This window comes from Anomalospiza imberbis, chromosome 1, assembly GCF_031753505.1.
Source record: "Anomalospiza imberbis isolate Cuckoo-Finch-1a 21T00152 chromosome 1, ASM3175350v1, whole genome shotgun sequence".
Lineage (NCBI taxonomy): Eukaryota > Metazoa > Chordata > Aves > Passeriformes > Viduidae > Anomalospiza > Anomalospiza imberbis.
This window is the reverse complement of record NC_089681.1, coordinates 110,081,585-110,101,532: the sequence shown is the minus strand read 5'-3', so window position 1 is coordinate 110,101,532 and position 19,948 is coordinate 110,081,585. Positions and strand designations below refer to the sequence as shown.

The following is a 19,948-nucleotide window of genomic DNA, read 5'->3' as shown; positions in this document are numbered from 1 at the left end:
GTATTCGGGGTAATTTAGCAAGCAGACAAGAATGGAGTTCCTTTAACCTTCTCTTCCTGAAATAAGTATTAAATTGAGGTGACTGACATTGTACATTTTTGTCAGCTCAGTATAACATTCTGCTAAGAACTTTCTGAAATCGTGGGACACGTACTGCAGCTTTCTATAGACAAGCATCTATACATCATTGCCTGTGTCAGTCTCAGTGTTGCTCTCTTATAGAAGCAATATTATATTGCTGCTTTGTGTTTATTTAATAAGAGACTGAATTCTCCAATATTCTGAGGGAATTTACATATAAAACAAATTCATTTATGTACATGGAAAGCAACACACTATGATATAAATAGCTGTGTGCTTAACCAAAACAGTAAGTTTTCCTGTTTGTGCTCTCAGGATTGGTTCTCTTTGATGTGCAGCTCTATGAATAACAAGTAACAGGGCATGGGGTGGCAGGTAGCTCGTGTGCAGGAAAGAACACTGTTTAGAGCAGGTCTTTTGGGGAGATAATGTCTTTTTTGCTTCTGAGAAGCAGGCTGTCAGGAGGGTTCAGCAGTACTGTTAGGCTCTGCATACTAAAGCATGCTTTTTAAGATGCCAGCTCATATAAAACGGATTAGAGAAGCCAGAAGGAAAATATCTGCCAAAAGAACTGAATTCAGACAGATACTTTTTAAAGCTACATTATATTTTAAAGTTTAAGTAAAATAAATGAAAATTAAATGAAAAAGCAGAATTGAATCAAATAGAACATTTTAGAAGTTAAGGTACTGTAATACTATTTTTCTTTTTCCTTTATTTTCTATTGACAACAAGTAAAACTTCAGCTATCATTTCAGAGCAATTGTGCCTCTGTCATTTGCTAGGTTATTCACTCTATTATAGGAGCAATGTGCACTACTTATGGCTATATAGCCTCTGAAATAGATTGAAAACAGAAAGATTTACTTTTCTGGGAAGCATTTGGAGAATCTGAAGTTTATTAGTTTAGTTGCCTTGTTTGGCTTTGGAGTGGTTGGTTGCTTTTTCTTCCTCATTTACCGGCACCACTGACCTTTTTTTTTTTTTTGTGAGAGTGCTTTAGTTCTTGAATCTTTGTTAAGGCTGTGTAGGAGCCAATCTATGATTTTTTTGTCTGATTACCTTATTTTCATATGAGAATATTTTTTTATCTGTTTCCTCTGATGATAATAGTATTATTCATATTCCAAGAGGGTTTTTTTCTCTACTGTCTCAGTTTTTGTTTCATGTAGAATAAATTACAAGACTTCCAAAAGTCAAAAGAATGTGGAATGTGTGTAGAGAATTGAGCCATAGCTTGGTCTGTCTACTCTGTTATCTCAGAGCAAAGCTGTCCCAGAGCAATATATACTGCAATAGTGCACTTCTCAACTCAAGAGTCTGCTGCCTTTCTGTGACCTCTCCTTGGTCCCTCAGAGCAGAAGAAGCAACATTTAAAACGTGTCTTGTTGGGCCAGAAATTTTTATCTTGTCAGACACTGAATGTTTGGGTAGGGTGTTGGCTTATTATGAAAGAAAAATACAAGCCAGAAAGGACTATCTCCCAGATAAAACTCTGGAATTAATTAATGGGGCAGCTTAGCAGAAAGGATGGAGAGGTGAGGAGAGTAATTAATCTCTTTCTAGGAGAAAAAAAAAAAGGAAGGAAAAAGCCAACAACTCTAAAACCCCAGGAAAAAGCAGCAAATATGATAAATACGATAAAGCAATGACTTTTCAAAGATGAAAACCAGTTTTTGATACCTGAGCAAGTGCTGTTTTCATGCTGGAAAAAAGAAGGCTCTGGATGACCTAATTGTGGCCTTCCAGTACCTGAAAGGAGCCTAAAGGAAAGATGGAGGGAGAATGTTTACATGGGCATGTAGTGATAGGACAAGAGGTAATAGTTTCAAACTGAGAGAGTAGGTTTAAATTAGGTATTAGGAAGAAATTCTGTACTGTGAGGATGATGAGGCCCTGGAACAGATTGCCCAGAGAAAATGTGGTTACCCCATCCCTGAAAGTAAAGGCCAGGTTGGATGAGTCCCTGAGCAACCTGGTCTAATGAAAGGTATCCCTGCCCATGGCAGGTGGATTGGAACTAGGTGATCTTTAAGGCTCCTTCCATTTTGAGCAATATTGTTCTCATATCCAGATTGGGTAATCAAACTTTCAGAGATCTGACCAATTAGAGTTTCTTCAAAGACATGTTAAAAGTTTATATTTAAGTGCAGAGAAAATATTTTGCAGGTTTAGCAAATATGTGCAGGCATAGCAACTCCATAGCTTTTGATAGGAAATAAATAGGAAAAAGTGAAAGAATTTTTAAAGTTTTTGTAATTATTTTGCTAATCTTCATGTAGGGTATGATGCATCTGCTACAATGGATCACCAAACCCAGGTTTTTAATATTCAGGTCAGACTCTGAGACAAAAGAATTGTGTGTTAGGTAACTGTTTATTCTGCAGAGTTTATGTAGTTGTAGCACTTAGAGGGCTTAAGCGCATTAAGACTTCAGTTGCCTTAGCTCTGTATAAAAATGCACAAGTGTTAAGTTCCTGCCCCAGAGGTCTTTTTGGGTATCTGTGCTGCAGGTACAGGTCACCACCTGCTTGCCCATGCAAGTTTCAGACGCTTTCTACAATTCTGCCTTGTGTGTTGCTTTGGTTACCTAGGAAGGAAAAAAAAAGACTTGAAAAAGTTTAGGCAGCAACACAGCCTTAGATATTTGAGGACAATTTGACATGCTATTGGAAGAGCAGGACTGCTCATAACACAGCAGGGATTGCTGGATATTTGTTGAAGAGAAGTTCTGTGTTTGAATAGTTTGAAATAAATTGAATAACTAAGGAGATCTGTTTCTGTGAAAGGGATGGGGGCTGTTACCAGCATCTTCTTGAGCTGGTGGATTTTTTCAAAAGGTAAGATTACTTTTTATATATAAAAGAGTAGTAAATCTTCTGAGTAGATAAGGTTCTTGTTACTCTTGGTCCTTCCTTTTTCTGACTGGAGAAATTCTATCAAATTAATCGGTCTGTCTTTTTCCTCTTTGGGGAGATGGAAAGGTCTGCTGTTAACACATTGTAGCTAACATTTGGTAACCAGTAGTAAGGTAAATTCCTAATTAAATGAAAGACGTTTGGGTTGGTGGCAGTACTGTTGAGTAAACCCAGAATTTAACTGGTTTGCCAGTTGAGAAACTCTTAAGTGCCTAATTTAGATTCACATGTGGCAAGAAGACACCTGCGGGTGGGACACACCCAGAGCTTCCCTTACTTGTTTTTAACATGGTGATGCTGAAATTACCAGGCCAAATCATTAATTAGTTTATCCAATAACTTCTTCTCTGGTAGTGATCTGTCCTGTTTCCATGAGAAGTATATGAAAGTGTTGGCAGCAACAATTAATGGGAGCAGTTCCTTAATTGCTGTAAGTAAGCTTATCTCATCAATAGGGAGGATTTTCATAGCTGCTTCACAAACAAGATTATTTTTTAATGCCACTGTGAATCTTCCAGTTTGTTACATAAGTATTTAATGTAAGAGCATTTATAAGGACGATAGTGATTCTGAGCTGTATTTTCTATTTTTTCACTGATCAGCAGAAATCATGAAAGAAGATTCAGCCATTCACTAACACAGGACAAAACCCTCTTTTCTTCTTTTTAGTCAAACCCCTGCAGATTTCAGAAGAGAGAAAACTTATTTAAGGTATTATTTATATATTCTTTTCCCAATAGTATTGGTGATTATTCCCATGTCACAGAAAGATGAAACAAAGTCAAGAAGCAGGTTCAGCAGATGGCAATTTCAGTGGGATAGGTTTCTTTGATCAAAAGTTAATAGGAAGGCAAAATTCTAATATAATTACTTGAAGGTTAGTTATATGAGATTCATACAGAGTAATACTGAGTAACAATATAATGCGTATTTTTAATTAGTGCTCAATGCTAATTAGTGTTTAGTATGTACTGCCTGCTGAAAAACTCCTTTTCTGGAGTGAAGTGTGAATTCCCTATAACATTATGGTAGCAGTATTGGCTAGTTCCCAAATTTCACAGTTACAAATAAGGAAGGCATTGGGAGGAGAATTTTCAGGGCAGCAAAAACCAACACATGGAAACCAAAACCTAACAGCCTCCCATTAATATTGTGGATAATGCCATTTTAAATACAAACTGTTAAAGTCTTCTTTATGAATGCATTTTCTTTATTTTTTAGATAGATAAATAGATGCAGTATGCAGGTACAGAGAAGGAGAATGAGTGTGTGTGATTCTATTCAGGTCCTTGGTAGATGCATTCTTACACTGGCTTACTGTAAACCACAGCCTTTGCTGTATTTCCTTACACCACTAATAATTATTGTAATTTCCTATTAGTAGGGGAAATTATGTTGCTGTCATTTTAATACATAAGAGATATTTGCTTTAATTTTTTGGAGAAATCTTTTGCTGTGGTTTTGTAATGTTACTGTTTTAGACAAGGGTGTAACTAATGGCCATGGTTCCTGCAGTTCTCTTGGTCCTGTAATGGTGTGTCTTTCTGATTGTTTCCAGTGCCAAGAATGAAGCAGGAGCATGTGAGCACTGACAGATTACCAAGTGCAAAGTGCAGAAAATGGATTTCTGCAGCTTGTTAATATTTTGCAATTATTTGTCCTGCCCGAGCTTGTATATTTGATTTGCCCTGAAGGATCTCTGAAAATGTGTGTTCACGTTCCATCTTATACCATCACAGAAATTTGCTGTGAATTAGCTAGGTGACTCACTGGATAATATTGACTCACTTTACTGATGCAAAATCATATGATGTTTTCAGCTTTTATTTAGAGTCTTTTCACAGCACTTACTGGCATGTTTTTTAAAATATGGTTGGTTTGACAGATGTAACAACTTATTTTATAAAAGTCCTACTATAAAATTTACAAGACAACATATTTTCCCACAAATGGTAATGTTGTACGGTGTTTCTCTAGCAGTTGGACAGTTTTGATGTGCTAGCACTAATATGTTGAAGAGAAATTACTTTAGATGTTTGTGTTGTATGCTAGATAATACATTTTTTGTGATAGATTAAAGTTGAGGAATAGGAGTGTGATGGTACTGGTGACCCAGGATATCCAGTAAAAGCACTTTGCAATGTATAAAAAACATTCCAAAGCCAAGCCTTGAGGTCTGATAGAATTAAATTAGTGTGGCAATTTAACATGAATCACAATAGTTAATACCCCGGTGCATGCTGAAGCTGGCACCATTAGCTCTGATTTCCATTGAAGCAAAAGAAGGAGGTCAGTCTAGAACAGCAGCTGGACTGGCGCTGTATATATCTGTTCCACACATTCATTTCTAGGCTTCAGTTTATTGTCTGGCTTTATCCAGCCCCTCAGAACAGAGCCCCAAAGCAGGGCTGTGCTGGCAGTACTTTGTCCTTCCTTTGGTTCCCACTGCTCCTGAAAAGCAGAGCAGGATAATGGGAGAGGGAGGAGGAGTGGGGCTCTCTTCCCACCAGGAAGCTGACAGCCTCTGGAATGCAACACAGGGCCAGTCTTCTTGGCAGTCTTTTCTGCCAGCAAATATGACCCTTACCTACCTGTGAATTTACAGGCAGAAGGAAAAGATTTCTCTTTTTGAAGGAATTGAAAGTGAAAATATAAGGGAGAGGGTACAGCCAGGACAGTAGAACAGTGGGGAATCCACAAAGAATAAATAAGGAAAGGGAGTAAAATGCTTTAATAAAGCAAAAATACTTTAAGAAAATTAAAAAGCAGAAAAAATACGGAGGAATGTTACCAAGGCATATGAAAATTGACTTACTCTGTGCATGAAAGGCCTGCATAGACACAAGGTTCATGTTGACAAAGTAGAAGAATAATTGCCATATACATGACCTTTTTTGTAATCATTCAGGTTTTGTTTAGAAGGTAAAAATTTGAACACTAAGTTCTAAACTTAAAAACCACAATCTAACTAAAAGAAATTCTTACAAATGTAGCTGTATTTTATATAATACATGTACTCTGCCTTTATGTATTGTATTGCACAAAATTTAAATTAACAGAAAGGAACTGGGATTATAGGGTTGGCAAGGCATGAAAATAATAGAATGAAATAGTCAGAAATCATTCATCCATTTTTTTTTCAATTTAAACCTTATCCCAAAATCTATTTCTGTAGTTTCTCAGTTACACAGCATAGGCTGTTCAAAGGCACTAAAGGAGATCTCAGAAAGAGAATAAATGCTAATATTCAACATATCTACAGGTCGTTGTTTGTCTTTCTGTTACAGAGCTGCTTAAAATATCATCTCTCTTCAGACTGAAAACAGTAGCTTTTACACAGCTTTAATTTGCTCTTTATTGCAAAAGAATTTCATAAATCTTTGCAAAGAAATTGCTGAAGGTATTAGAGGCAGAAAGGCACAGAATTTTGTGAGGGTCTCTGATACAGTGCAGGAAGCTCTGAACAGGGGTCTGTGGAGGCAGAGCACTTTGTCGCTTCAAAATAAAAGTTGGTGAGCAGCCTACAGCAAAGAGGTTTTCTTCACACTAATGTGTTGGAAAAAGGGAAAAAGCATTTTTGTTCACTCCTAATAGTGGAAGCATATAAAAAGAAAGTGAGAAAGTCTGGTTTCACTGAAGTAAAAGATAACTTTGCCATTGCTTTCATAAAAACCAGACCTTTACCCTTTGCTAGGTTGTTCAAAATTGCAACAGGCTTAAGCAGGGCAATTCATAAAGATTATAAATTTGTAAATATTACCATACCTATAATTTAGGACTATGTCAGCTGTCACAACTTTACTCATTTTGAAGAAATGCAATTATAAACTACCAAACCAACCTTTTACTCTCCTACCTTCTTATTAGACAGTCTTTTGTAGTACAGTGAGAGTAATGCTCTGTGTCCAGTTGTGCCCCTTCAATGAAAATGGCACATTTAGTAAGGACACGTTTTGTGTCCTTTGTGTATATTTGCATAATGGTTCCAAAACCTCTAAAGTGGCCACATGCAGATGTCTAGGATGCGATGAAAAGCAGGAATAACATTTATCTCCCCTTCCTCTGCCTGTGCTTTGTTCAAGAACTTCCTGATCCAGACCAAACCATAAATCCACAGGAACTAATTTGAGTAACTGACTTTATCTGATCAGACACATACCAACTTAAATATTGATCTAAGACCAAATCAATAGCCTGTAATCAGTTGATAGTTATGTTTGGCCCAGTGTTAAAGGGAAAACAATTTATTTCTTTCTTCGGGTGCATAGTCTTCCCAAGGAACTGGGAATGTGGCAGGAGAGAATTTGCCTTTTCACAGGTATCTCTGGTGAAGGAAGAAATTCTGTCAGTGGTGCCACTGACATTTTGTAAATATTTAAAGACCTATTTGACACACTTTAACATTCACAGAGTTGATTGCTTCAGAATATTTATAAAATTACTGTAACTAGAAATTGTTTACTGGCTCTGTGTTGATTATTTTTCACTAGGCTGTAACTAGGCAATTGCAAAGCCCTCATAGGAAGTAGAAGAGAACTTGTCTTTGAAGAGAAAAGCAAGAATGAAAATATTACTCAAAATTATATTGTAATAACACATGCTTGGGTCAGGAGAGCTTCTGCAGGGGAGGAAAACAAATAAGATTGCCTGGCAGGTCCCTTCATTGCTGGCCTTACACTCCTTGCCTAATACCAAATAATCTAAACATTGACTAGTTTTTCCTACTTTACTATATAAATTTTTTTTAATAGTCTGATAACAGTTACTTTAGAATTAAACTTACTTTTCATTCTGATACAACAGATAAAGAGGCAAATTCCTTCTCGGAAAGAACTCCCTTCACAAGAATGGTTTCTTTTCCTATGTGTCTGCCTAGCGTTGAAGTCTGATTTCTTAACATGTAGTTTTTACTTCAGATATACTATAAAATTTTCTAATTATATTTTTCAGACATTTGATTTCTCTGGCATTTTCTATTGTATTTGTGAGGCTGAAGTTTCTTGCCTGCACAAAGAAATGGAAATTTTGTACTTGCAGTGTTGTGACTGCTGTGTGGTAGCAGGACAGAGGACAGCCATGCCCCCTGCAAATCTTTCTGCTTATTTATGTCAGATTTATGTCACAGATGGTAATTTCCAAAAATAGTGTCTGAAGTTGGGTTCTTAGTTTCATATCTGGAGGCTGATCTGGATTACCCAGGGAATGTCCTACATAGAGGAGTAAACTGCCTCTCTTCTTATTTGTTTTATTTGAGTTGGGCTCTTTATGACTCCACAAATTAGGAAATTTGGAGAGAAATGTGAGCCCAGGGTAAAACTTAAACCAGCTGGGCTTGGGCTGGGGCTAGTCATGCCTTCGTGTCCACTGGCAGAGCAGAGGGTGGGTAGGACTTTAGTAGTGCTTAGATGTTGGGGTTTATGTGCATGGGTTCCAGGGATGACTAGCTTTGTGTCTAGAAAGTAGTGGAATATTTTTTTTTTTTGTCTTTTGAGAGTTGAACATAATTCATTTTGAGAGACTGTCTCTGTTTTTCACACAGTCTGTTCCCTGCTGTTGCATGGATTACTAGGAGACATGTTCATGCTCTTTGAGTTTTTCCTCTGCTCATTTTGTGGCATTAAATAGTTTAAACTGGTCTCTTGCCTTTTGTACAATAGATTTGCTAAAGGATGTTGGCAAGAACTGTGGGTTTTGGCCTGTGCAACACCGGAATCAAAGCTGTGTGGTCTCCCCTGGCTAAAGCTCTGCGACATGGGTTTATGCACTCAAGGGAGGTTTGTGTCTGTAACCCAGCAGGTTCCTTCCAGCTTTAAGCTGGAAAAAATTGAAGCACAGCTTTGTCTGAAACGTATCTTCTGCAGAAGCTGTAGTGAGCTATGCATTTTTTCCATCACCCAAGCACTTGGCCACTCAAACAGTGTGAGGAGGAAGGACTCTCGCTGTCCCCCTGCAGTGCCACCGACTGCCTTCAAGCCCTTCACCACCACTGCCGGCGTTCCCTCAGAGGCTGTTTGACTGCTTTCAGCTGTGCCTCCTCGATCATGAAGCAGAGAGAGTGCAAGGCATGTGAGCTTAAGTGGTAAATTAGGGCATGTTGAGCAGCCTGCTTGTTAGCCAGGCTTTTCCTGCTGTCACAGAACCACAGAATGGGTCAGTTGGAAGAAACCTCTGGAGACCAGCTAGTCCAACTTCCCTGCTCAAGCAGAGACCCCCAGAGCATGCTGCTTAGGACTCTGTCCAGATGGCTTTTGAGTATCTCCAGGGAAGGAGATTACAGTTGGTGTAAAGCTAACACAGCTATGTCTGCAGTTAAGCTTCAGTGTCAGCCATATGCATATATTAGGAATTTGTGTCCAGAAGGCTCATTAAACTCTCCAAGTGCTGAGTATTTCTCTTCCAAAGGGTATGTGCCTGCTTAGGGACACCCTGCTCAGTGAAGAAGCTTGTTAAACTTCAGAGAGGCAGAATAGTTTGTTTTACTCATTTTCTCCTGATGGTAGCTAGTAAGAGCAAGCAGGTAATTACCATCCTCCAAAACCCCTGAGAAAAGGAATTGAATCATTGCTCACCCTGAAACCATTAAAGCATCGTTGATGTGCTGTTAACCTAGGGGCCAACTGCACCCTTAAACCATTGTGATGTCTGTATGACCCAGGGCACAGAACTAACAAAATGTGTGCGGGACTGCACAGTCCATCCCTCCCCTTTGAGATGTCACCACGGTCACGTCACATTGCACGTTTTTGCATCGTTGCTTTCATAGCCAGTCGATAGTCTCTGACTCCAAAATCTATTGACCAGCTGCTGATTGGGGGAGAGGTAATTGCATGAGCTAAAGGGGAGAGCATCCCTTGGGCTGGGTTACCATCCTGTGAGGGTGGTTTCGGCACACGCTCCTCATCAGGCATTCAGATGCTGTTTAACATAGTATTTATCTGTCACTTGGCAACTATTTGGCCAGTTATGGTGAAAAAAAAGTTATGAAATATGAGCTGCATGAGGACAAAAACAATGTAAATATTTTGAGGGACAGAATGCATAAGCTATATTCTGAAGAAAATACTGTTAGACTGTCTTGTGTGACTTCCACTATTCTTCATTTTTGTACTGTCTACTGAACTAAAATAAGGTTCAGCAAAGGGTGACTAATACTGTAAGAATATTGTAATGAGTATTAATTAATACTTTGCAATTTAAATCAGAGACAATCTGAAGTAGATCAGGAAAAAAATCTTGGGAAAAAATGTACTACAAATGGGGTTGCTTTGACTGCTATTCCTCACAGTGCTGTTAATCAAGTACAGTACTCCAAGGCACAAATTATGTGATTCTGCAAGTTTTCCTGACTCTGCACTTACTAATTTTGCCAACCTATTGTTTCATTAACACTGGCTTTGTACTTGGTATTTTATTTTGAATTAGGCACACAAGAAAGGAAAGAAGAGATTTTTTTTTTGTTGTTCTTTCCCATTACTTTCTATTTCTTGTAGCATATCCCCACTCTGGGTCTGTGGAGTCCAGGCAAATGTCCTGTCACAATTCCTGTAGAAACAACTGTAAAAAATCTCTCATCTTGAGACCTCGGAAGGTAGGTAGTCCTACTTCCTGCTCAGGATAGGACTGGCACCAAATTTAGACCCCAGGGCTGGGGGAGGCTAGGGTTTCCTGTCAAGTGCTTTACAGACAGGGACTCCAAAACCTCCCTGGGCCCCTGCTGCAGTGCTTAGTTATGCTTGTAGTGAAATGTTTTCTGTTGAGTCTTTCTTGTCTTATTTTTTAATGACCACTTCATTTTTTGTTCCCTGGCTGTGCACCCTGGCCAATACCCTGATTCCATCTTCTTGCTAACCTCCTTGTAAATATTGGCAGGTGTCTCAGGGCATGTGCATCACCTCCCTGCCCATCTTGGATTCCACAGGTAGGCTTGGCAGAGTTGATCAGTATCCTTCTTATACTGGAGGGCCCAAAACTAGGTACAGTCTTTCAGGTGTAACCTAGAAGTAAGGAGATTAGTAAATATTTCTCAAAAATTTAAATTACTGTAATTGCTCACAGTCCTTGTGAGAGTGACAATTCAGGATTTTTTTGTTTGTTATCTTCAGTATAAAATGCTTCTTTCTTTTTTATAAAAAAAATCTGCATTTTGACTGTTTAATGCTCATGTGTGGGTTTCCTTTATAGAGGGTTGTTTCTACTGGGTTGCAGCATCACAGGGCCATTGGTCTTGACTCTGGGAAATGAGGAAGTTGTGAAATTGTTCCTACAAGTCTTTTATCATACTACTGAAGTAGGGGAGAAACTGTATTCTGGAAATCAATAGCCTTCAAGAAGAATGAGGGGTTGTGCAGGATGACTTAACTGAAAATAAGCATTCAGTGTTACATCGTGGCTGTGTGGTCCTGGGATTTATAAACAGGAGTGTACTAGTACAGGGACTGATTATTACTTCTGTCAAGAAGCATCAGTTACCATCTCCAGCTAAGGAAACAAACATGTTGCTGGAAAAGTGGTCAGAGTCAGAAATGCAACTTAGAAGTAACCCCAAGCCTGGAGTCCTGAAGCACTGTTCCCTGCAGAGTGTTCAGTGCCATAGACAAAAAGCCTTGAGGGAAGATCTGTGATTCTAGGCATGAAGTTACCATAACCTTACACCATTATAATCGGTGAGAACAAATTTCCATTAAATAAGCTTTTAAACCTTTACACCAAATAAAATACTACATGTGGAAGAGGCTTACTGAGTTTTGAAGTGGGTGTTAATTTGCCTCTTCTGTAACCGGTTGATACTTACAGATTAAACTGATACAGTTCTTGAGACAGCTCAAGAGCCAAGAAACTACTATTGTTGTGATTGGACACCATTACAAAATAAGAATTTAATATATATCTGTCATGTTTTCATATTATAATTAATGCTAGAAAGTGGGAAAGATACCATGTACCACTGCTCTTTCTAACTGCTTATGAACTGTTCCACATGGTGTATACAGGAAATCCAGAAGATGGGGATGCTGATAAAAAACATCTGCTTTCATATATTCTTATATGTAGTATAAACTGTTTAGAAGTCTGTTCTTCACATGTATGAACTTGTGTGTACATTGGGTATAACTGTGGAAAAGCACCAAACCAGTGAGTCAATAGATGCTGGTTTGTTTGGCTTTCACTTTTATATGCTTTCTATTTTTAAATTGTTTTCCTCAGGTTGTGGTTGAATTGTCAGTTGGCATTAACACACACAGTGGTAAAATTAAGAGTAGTTAGAGGCTGACTTACCAGGTCTGGGCATAACTGGAAAATAACAGTGTTGTAAGCATCTGACACAGAGCTCAGCAAGGGCAGTAAATCAACATTAAACCGACAAAGGCTGTTAGTGCCTGTTAAATGTTGGCTGTCCCACAGAAACCATAAAGGAAAGGTGAGAGTGTTTGATTAGGTTCTGAGTGTGTGCAGAAGCAGCACTGGGGCAGCAGGAATGCTGGGTTCCCTCTGTCCTCCTCTGGTGCAGAAGGAAGGTCACAGATGGATTGGCAGCTCCTGCCTCTCAGCCCAGGGCCAGAAGGAAGCCACGTGCTGGGACCTGGCCCAAAGCAGCCCTGCTGTGCAGAGAGGGGCAAAGCAACTCCTCGGCCCTGGGCACAGGGCTTGGAAGACAAGGTGGGCCATGGTCCTCCTCGTGCCACATGGAAACATCCTGCATTTCCAGCGAGCCTGTGGCTTGAACAGAGCCCTGGCATTGCTCTGGTAAATCCCTTGGCAGCTCCTGGGGTTTTGCTGTAGTTGAGAGCTCTGGTGCTGCTGTGTATTTCTGTTATTTCATGGTTTTAGCTATTTAATTTTGTAATTTGGTATTGTTGGCAGCACTAAATCACATGTTTAGACTTCCATAGCCCCTCTAACTGGAGAACTACCACAGCCATACCCTGTACACTGAAGTTGGTGTTTCTGGTTGTGAGTGAGCCCACGAAGGAAGTAGCCTGATTTCCATGCTGGGTATGCAGCTCTGTTTGTGGTGTAAAAGTATCTGTTCTGTTTTCATAAAGTTCTTTCAGAAAATTTAATGTTGAAATCTAGGCAAATCTAAGTAATTGGTAAAGCCTATTTGTAAACCACATTAAAGGGTTTTTGCTATTTCTCCTGGAAGTACTGTCTAATTATATTACATGTGCTTTACAAGGAAATTTAAACTTAATAAAATGGAAATAGCAAATTTATTTAATTACAGCAGATAAATATTTAGAGCATTTCCTAATAGTAGAATTTTAGGATAAACAACACTGTAGCCCCACTAAAATTAATACTAGTTTAAACACATTTCACTCATGTATTTCATGCATAGGCTGCTGTTGCTAAGGGTGCTGCATAAAACAGCATTAAGTATAAACCTTTCACTAGTAACTCTCAGCTGATAATAAATGAAGAATGGCTTTTTGAGCCAACTCATTTCTGAGCTGTGCCTCTGATTAGTTCACAGAGGCTTTTAATACCCCTCAAATGAGTGGTTTTTGTCATTATGTATCTAGTAGGTTTAACAAGTAGATCAAGACCTTTTTAATATCTCTTTTCCATATATTTAAAATACTTCTTAAAGCTTACAAAGAAATGTCTTTTTGAGGGAAGAGAGTTAACTCAGCCCCACAGGTTTCCCAGTGAACCTGTTGGGGCTGTGAAGGGAAAAGTGATCTTAAAAGGTACCTCATTAGTTCCCTTTCTCAGCAATAAAAATTTAAAAATACACTCCCTATCCCATATATTGTCTTAGAGAAATATTTTCCCATTGAGCAGGAACATTTACTTTCACAGTAAAAAAGAAAGAAATTTTTTTAATTCTTCAGCCTGAACTGGGCAAAGAATTTCTTTGTTTAAAGGTGCCACCACATGTTGCTTGCCCAAGTGATAGCTCCTGGGGGAGCCTGCTGCTGCCAGGTACCGCCAAATACATTTTGGTATTAGAAACTATAAAGAAGAAATTAAATACACAGCTCTTGGGGTTCTCACGTGGCTTATGATCCATTTCCTGAAATATGTGTATGACTGCATTTGGACTGATTTTGCCCAGGCCTTGTGTGCCACGGCAGCATGTGAAGCTATTTTAAGAGGTTTTTCTACTCACTGGCCTGCTCAAGAAGCTGGGATATTTGTTTGTTCATATCATGTATTTTAAATATCATAGCATAAGATTGCCAGCAGAAGACAATCCTCGTTTAAGATTAGCTCAGTTAAAATTAGGAGGGCCTTCAAAAATAAATGAGAGTGGTCCAGCTTGTACAGAGTTTTTGGACAGATTACATTTAGTCATCATTAGCACTCGTGCTTGGTTTTTTTCCAGACTTTGGCAAGCCCTGCAGAGATCAGAGAATAAAAATACCTTTCCAGTCTTCTGCATTCCTCATCGATCCCTATATAATTACACCAGCACTCAGAATTTAAGAAAATCATTCTGAAATAAGAAAATGTTTGTATTTGATGGATCAGGAACTGAATGAAGGTGCTGTCTTCCATGTCTGTGTTTTTGCAATAGGAGGAAAAGTTGCTTTAATTAAAGATGCTATAGTTTATTCAGACATTTATTTAAATAAGTAAATCAGGATGTAGAAGAGGGACTCTATCTGTATTCCAGCTTTTAGCTGTGGCTTTTTTCCCTGCACTGTTGCTATGGAGAAGCATTTAAATATTTGTATCACAAACTAATTTTACTTCACTTATAGATGGCATGGAAATACAGATAAAAATGGTAAAGAAAAGTTGTTGTAGATGTGTTTTAGCATGCAGAGTAGTGTTTTGGAATAGGTTCAGGCCCAGACTAGCAGTGCCTAGCAGAAAAGAAAAGGTAGAAGGTGCTGTGTTGAAGCATCTGACATCATTGTATCTCATGTTGTGGGATAGAAATTGAATGATAGTGTACACTTTATTTGCAGCTTCATCTTTTCCAGTTTTGTTACAGCATTATTAGATACTTCTCTTTCTAATAGGTCATACGTCATGGGCCATTTCTATGCGATCAAATACAAATGTTAAAGAACTTCAGCTCAGTAGCACACGTCCATCCTCCACTGGGGGAATGACACAGTACCCACACAGCGGCTTAGGAGTTGAAAGCTGCATAAATTGTTTCTTCGTATGATCACTCACATTTTTTCATTTCCAGTCTTTTCGTTTCCTTCTCTGCCAAGTTGCCTCCAAGGAGGCAGTGATGCTGGGCATGAGTGAATTCCAGCAGTGCTGTGCATCTCCTTGCCTCAGCTCCTCAGCCTGTCCTTTGGGCTGGTCTCCCTCTGTCTCCTTCCTGTGACTGTTGTCTCTGTCTTTTGTCTTCGGAGGGCTTCAGTCACTCTATTTTTTGGTATATCCGGGTGGTTTCTTCCTTCCAGCCATTGCTGGGCCCTTGGCTGACAACCCCCAGGTGATGTGTGAGAGATGCCTTCAGCACAGTTTAAACTCTTTCTTGTTGCCTCTGTAAGTTCTGCGTTATGAAACATTCTCTTTAACAAGAAGCTTCAGAGAGTGGCTCTGTTTTCTCTTACTCAGCAGATATTTTCATCACCTGGGATTGTTATCCTGGTTTCACATGGTGACATGTCTCTGGTTACATCCTAGGATAATGAAAACAAAACTGGTTATCAACAGGATTGGAAATAACATGTATCACCATAGCAGTCTGCTACCTCCTTCCTGTATCACAGGATTTTTTTATTCAATTCAACCACAACAAAAGAAATACTGAATAACAGTTAACAGATTGTTGCAATGGGTAGTGGGGGCAGCAGCTTGTCAGTTCATTGACCTTTTGAGATCAGCTTAAAAGCCTAAATATTTAGGGCTAAATGACTTTCACATAAGGCATTATCCATCACAAAAATAACTAATTAACATACTAATTGCATTGCCATTTGATGAGTGTTTTGGTGGACAAAAGCAATGCCTCTGTTAAAACCGTGAATTTTGTGAAAATCAGGCATGACAGGCTGGTGGTTTTTGTTTTTAAATGCTCAAGCTCTTTGTTTGGTGTGGTTTTATTAGTCAGTTGGATTCTGGAGTGTCCTGCGTTGGGCTCCGGCTGGTTTGTTAATTCCTCCTGCTGCCGCTGGACTCAGCGTCTCTCTCCGTTCTTCTCTCCTCTGGCAGCAAATGAAGCTGGCGGCGGAGTCGCTGAAGGAGTAAACACGGAGGAATGAGGGTGACTAAGGCGGTCACATGTGAGGCGGAGCCAGCGTCTGTGGTCGTGTGTGGCGCTCGGAGTGAACCCTCCACCATCTACTGAGTAGGTGGCACCTGCTTGTATGAAACTTGGTAAATAATCTTTGCCTGACACTGTAAAAAACTGTATTTTCTCCTGCTCTCTTTGTTTCTCATGTGCAATTGCTTATGAAGGTAACACCAAATAAAGCACTCCAGCTTATGCCAGGTCTGGATAAAACCTGCCAGACTCCCTGTGCTTTGAGTGATTGAAAACAGATCCTGTGAGGAAGCATCCAGAAGCTAACTAGAATTTTCAGCTGCAACTTTCTAAAGGGGGAAAATAAAGCAGACTTTTATTTAATTTACTCTCCCTTTATGGTTACTGCCCCTTTTGTTCCTTCATTACAATAGCTAATCAATCCTCTGTTAGTTCAAAGATTTGCTTATTAGTTACTGCTTGTCCACAGCAAATTAATTTAAGTATGTTATACGTTTCATAGCGAACAACAATGTATTTCATTATGTGATCTGAGAAATAATTGAACATAAATATTTATAGAGTATGTCTTATATACTCCTGTTTGCTAGTTCTCTAAACAGGTCCCAGCTAAAATATTTTCAAAAGCTAGGTAGAAAAAACTTAGTAGGAAAGAAATTGCTGATCAGTGACTTATGAAGCATATTTATTTTCTAATTTATATTGGCTTTTGGTATCACTCTCCTGGATTCTGAACTGCAGTATTGTATGAATGGATCTTCTGGTTAAATGAACTAACAGTAAACAGATCAATTAAACTTGATACACCAGTACTTGTGTTTGTAGTGAATATCTGATTTAGTTTTCCTTGCATTTCACAAAAAGGTAGGTGTCCTAATGTTTCATTGTTTTCTGACAGTAATAGGACAAAATCTACAGTGTTTGCTCCTGTGACCTTGAGACAGTTTATTTTTGGCTGCTGTGATGTTGAGTTTCAGTAGATGTAACTGTATGTGGTACTTGCTGGAATTTTGTTCGCAAAAATCTGCTGCTGCCATAATTAAGGTACTTGCCTACTTTGCACATTTCAGATTTCTGCCACAGGGCTCCCACAGCAGAGTAATATAACTAAGCCAAAATAATATATTTTGTCTGGAACTAAAAATTAGGATTTCTCAGGCTCTGCAGGTGTGACCCAGTAAGAAATGACTGTTCCCCTGGGAAGAGAGGCAAACCTGTGCTATGGCTACTCAGTTCTTGCTTCTCCCACTGTTAGTCCCCCACACTGCTGCTGTTTCAGGGGTATCTCACAGGCTGCTGCTTTCACAGCCTGTTCTGAAGCAGTGGCAGGGCTGTGGTTGCACATGCTCTGCCCTGAGGATCTCTGAGGAAAGCAGACTACTTCCTGTAGTGCTGTAGAGATCCCAAAACCATATGTTTTTTGGGAGGGGACCAGTGTGTTCTCCAGTGTGTTCTCCCCATCTTTGCAGTCTCCTGCCCACTTTGATCTGAAGTTGTTTATGTTTCTTCAAGTTTAACTGCCTGGTCGGTGTTTTTGAGTGAGCAGTTCCAGAGAAGAAAAATGCATGGGATGAGTTCTGTTGGAGTGTGTTCTTGTGAACATACTTGCAGCCATTTTAAAGGGATTTGCTGGTCTGCTAATTGATGGTGGTCTGGGATCATGAAGTTGATGTGTTTTGCTGATCAGCTGTATCAGGTGTCTGGAATAACTTTCTAAGATGGGCTAGAAAAGGAATCAAGTCATCTGTCAACTGTGATCATGTGAAACAAGTAAGTCACCTTCTGCAAAACTGACTTTGTGGTTTTCTTTGTGGGATCCATTTGTTTTCTGTAGATTAACAGGAAAATTTCTAGTGAGGTGTAAGTACCCAGTGACTTCAGTTACTGTTGCCTTCGCCTTGGGCAAATCCCTTCACTTCTGCTTAGTTTCCTTATCTAGAAACAGGGATAATACTGTTCTTAGGTACCTTCTCCACCTAAAGTAAGGAGGTATGGAGGAATTCTGACCTTCCATGGTGTAAGTGAGAAGTATGGGACTCCTTTGTTTTATAGGGATTTAAGTTTGTTCCACATACTGGGAAAACTCTTGTTTTAGCATCACAGATGCTACATGGTCACGAGAGAGACTGTTTCTGTCCTAAAACACACACTTTAACCTGCTGAGAAATATTCCCTCTTAGTGCCAAGTAGTATTTTGTCACTGAACTGAAATTTAGCTCCTATTCCTCTGTAGGCATCTCTTTGTCCTTTCACTGGGGAGGGGTTCCTGTATTTCATACGGTCTGGTGTACTGGGTTTTGTCTTTTGGGTTTTTTATACATTCATCTATTTTCATTTCTCATTTGAGAGAAAAAACTGTTTCTGTCTGTGCTCCTGAATGTGTTGTTTCATTTCTGCCATAGGTGCACTTGTAAAAATTGTGGGATGCCAGGGATGAAACTCACTGACCAAAATCAGTTGTCAGGTGAAAATATCAGAAAGAATAAGATACTCATCAGTAGCTGCCATTCACAGGGTATGGAATCTCAGTGTCTGTTCCCAGGTCCATGGCAGGGTCCCTTACCCAGCTGAGAGAGCCGCACTCCTCTAGACAGCCCTGGCTCTGGACCCTGCAGGAGTGCAGGCCACCAGACAGGGGTGTGTGGCAGCTCTGCCAGTGCCTGAATCTAAGCCATAAAATAAGTTTATCTCTGGTCTTAAGCTTCAGGATAGAAAAAAAAAGAAACAAAAACAAGGATGAGGTTGGAGCATCCTGTTTGGGAAGATGACTGTGTGGGAGTAGCCCGTATCTGTTAAGACTTGGATTTTACAAATCTCCTTAGCAGCAACAATAACAATCCAAGAAAGCTGTTCTTAAGAAGGGCACTCATAAACCACTTGCTGGTGATCCAAGAGTTCTCTCATCAGGTACCTTGTGAGTGCAGGTCTAATTGTGTGGCCCAGAGGGATCTGCTGACTCAGGATACCTACTGAGGAGAAGAGAAGAGGAAAACATTCATTACATGGAAAGGTTCCTCTGTAAGCAGGCAAGCAGTTATGGATATTTTAGCCTACCTGGGCCTGAGGGAATTGATCTTGAATCTCATTCAGAGAAATTTGAGTTTACTTCCTTATTCATGTAAGCAAAGCCACTGGGAACAATGCCTACCACTGTGATGTGCTTTCTTCAGGAAAGCTCTGCCATGCCTCACCCAGGAGCTGGAGGGGCGAGTGCCAGTGCCAGCCCTGGAGACTGGTGCTGAGAGAGGAGGGAGGCTCTCTCTGCACCCCAGTGCTTGATGCAAAGCACTGTGGTGATGGCCTCTGTCATCACTGGCATCATGAGGACAGCGCTGGGCCTGTCCCAGGCTGAGGGCATGTGGCACACAACTGCCCAGAGAGACAACCAGATCCTGCCTCCCCTGCTCTGTATTTCTCAAGAGAGAGCAGTGAGAGGGAGGAAAGAGGAAGATGTTACACAAGGGCTTGCTGAAATGAATTCCTGAGATCTGACATGAATCATCCGAGAGCCTGAAGAAGTCTGTGTTACCTCTCCGTGCTTCTCAGGCCCTATACTTGCATTTTTCTTACAACATTATTCTTCCATCACATCAGAAAATAGAGGGCATCTCATTCTTTACCCCTATGTAATAAGACTTTACTCTGTCACTAATACAGGGTTCTTGACTTCCAGAAATTGATGTCATTTGTAATACAAGCAGATAGGCCAAACTGAGTCATCTTACAATTACAATTTTAAAAAAGAAATAAATAGCCAGAGGCTCTGGTTCAG

General features: G+C 39.7%; 1 protein-coding gene across 3 annotated transcripts in view; it reads left to right on the top strand.

Moving 5' to 3' along the window:
* Nucleotides 1-16,523, top strand: part of ANO10 (anoctamin 10) — a 120,140-nt gene extending 103,617 nt beyond the window's left edge. For 2 of the 3 annotated variants that reach the window (XM_068205720.1, XM_068205730.1), the window contains exon 13: nucleotides 16,125-16,523. In XM_068205720.1, coding sequence (XP_068061821.1) covers nucleotides 16,125-16,160 — 36 coding nt within the window. In that variant the 3' untranslated portion in view covers nucleotides 16,161-16,523. Of the gene's footprint in view, nucleotides 1-14,328; nucleotides 14,377-16,124 lie in introns of those variants that run through there. The other variant, XM_068205735.1, reaches the window with a different exon arrangement.
* Nucleotides 16,524-19,948: the final 3,425 nt, after the last annotated feature.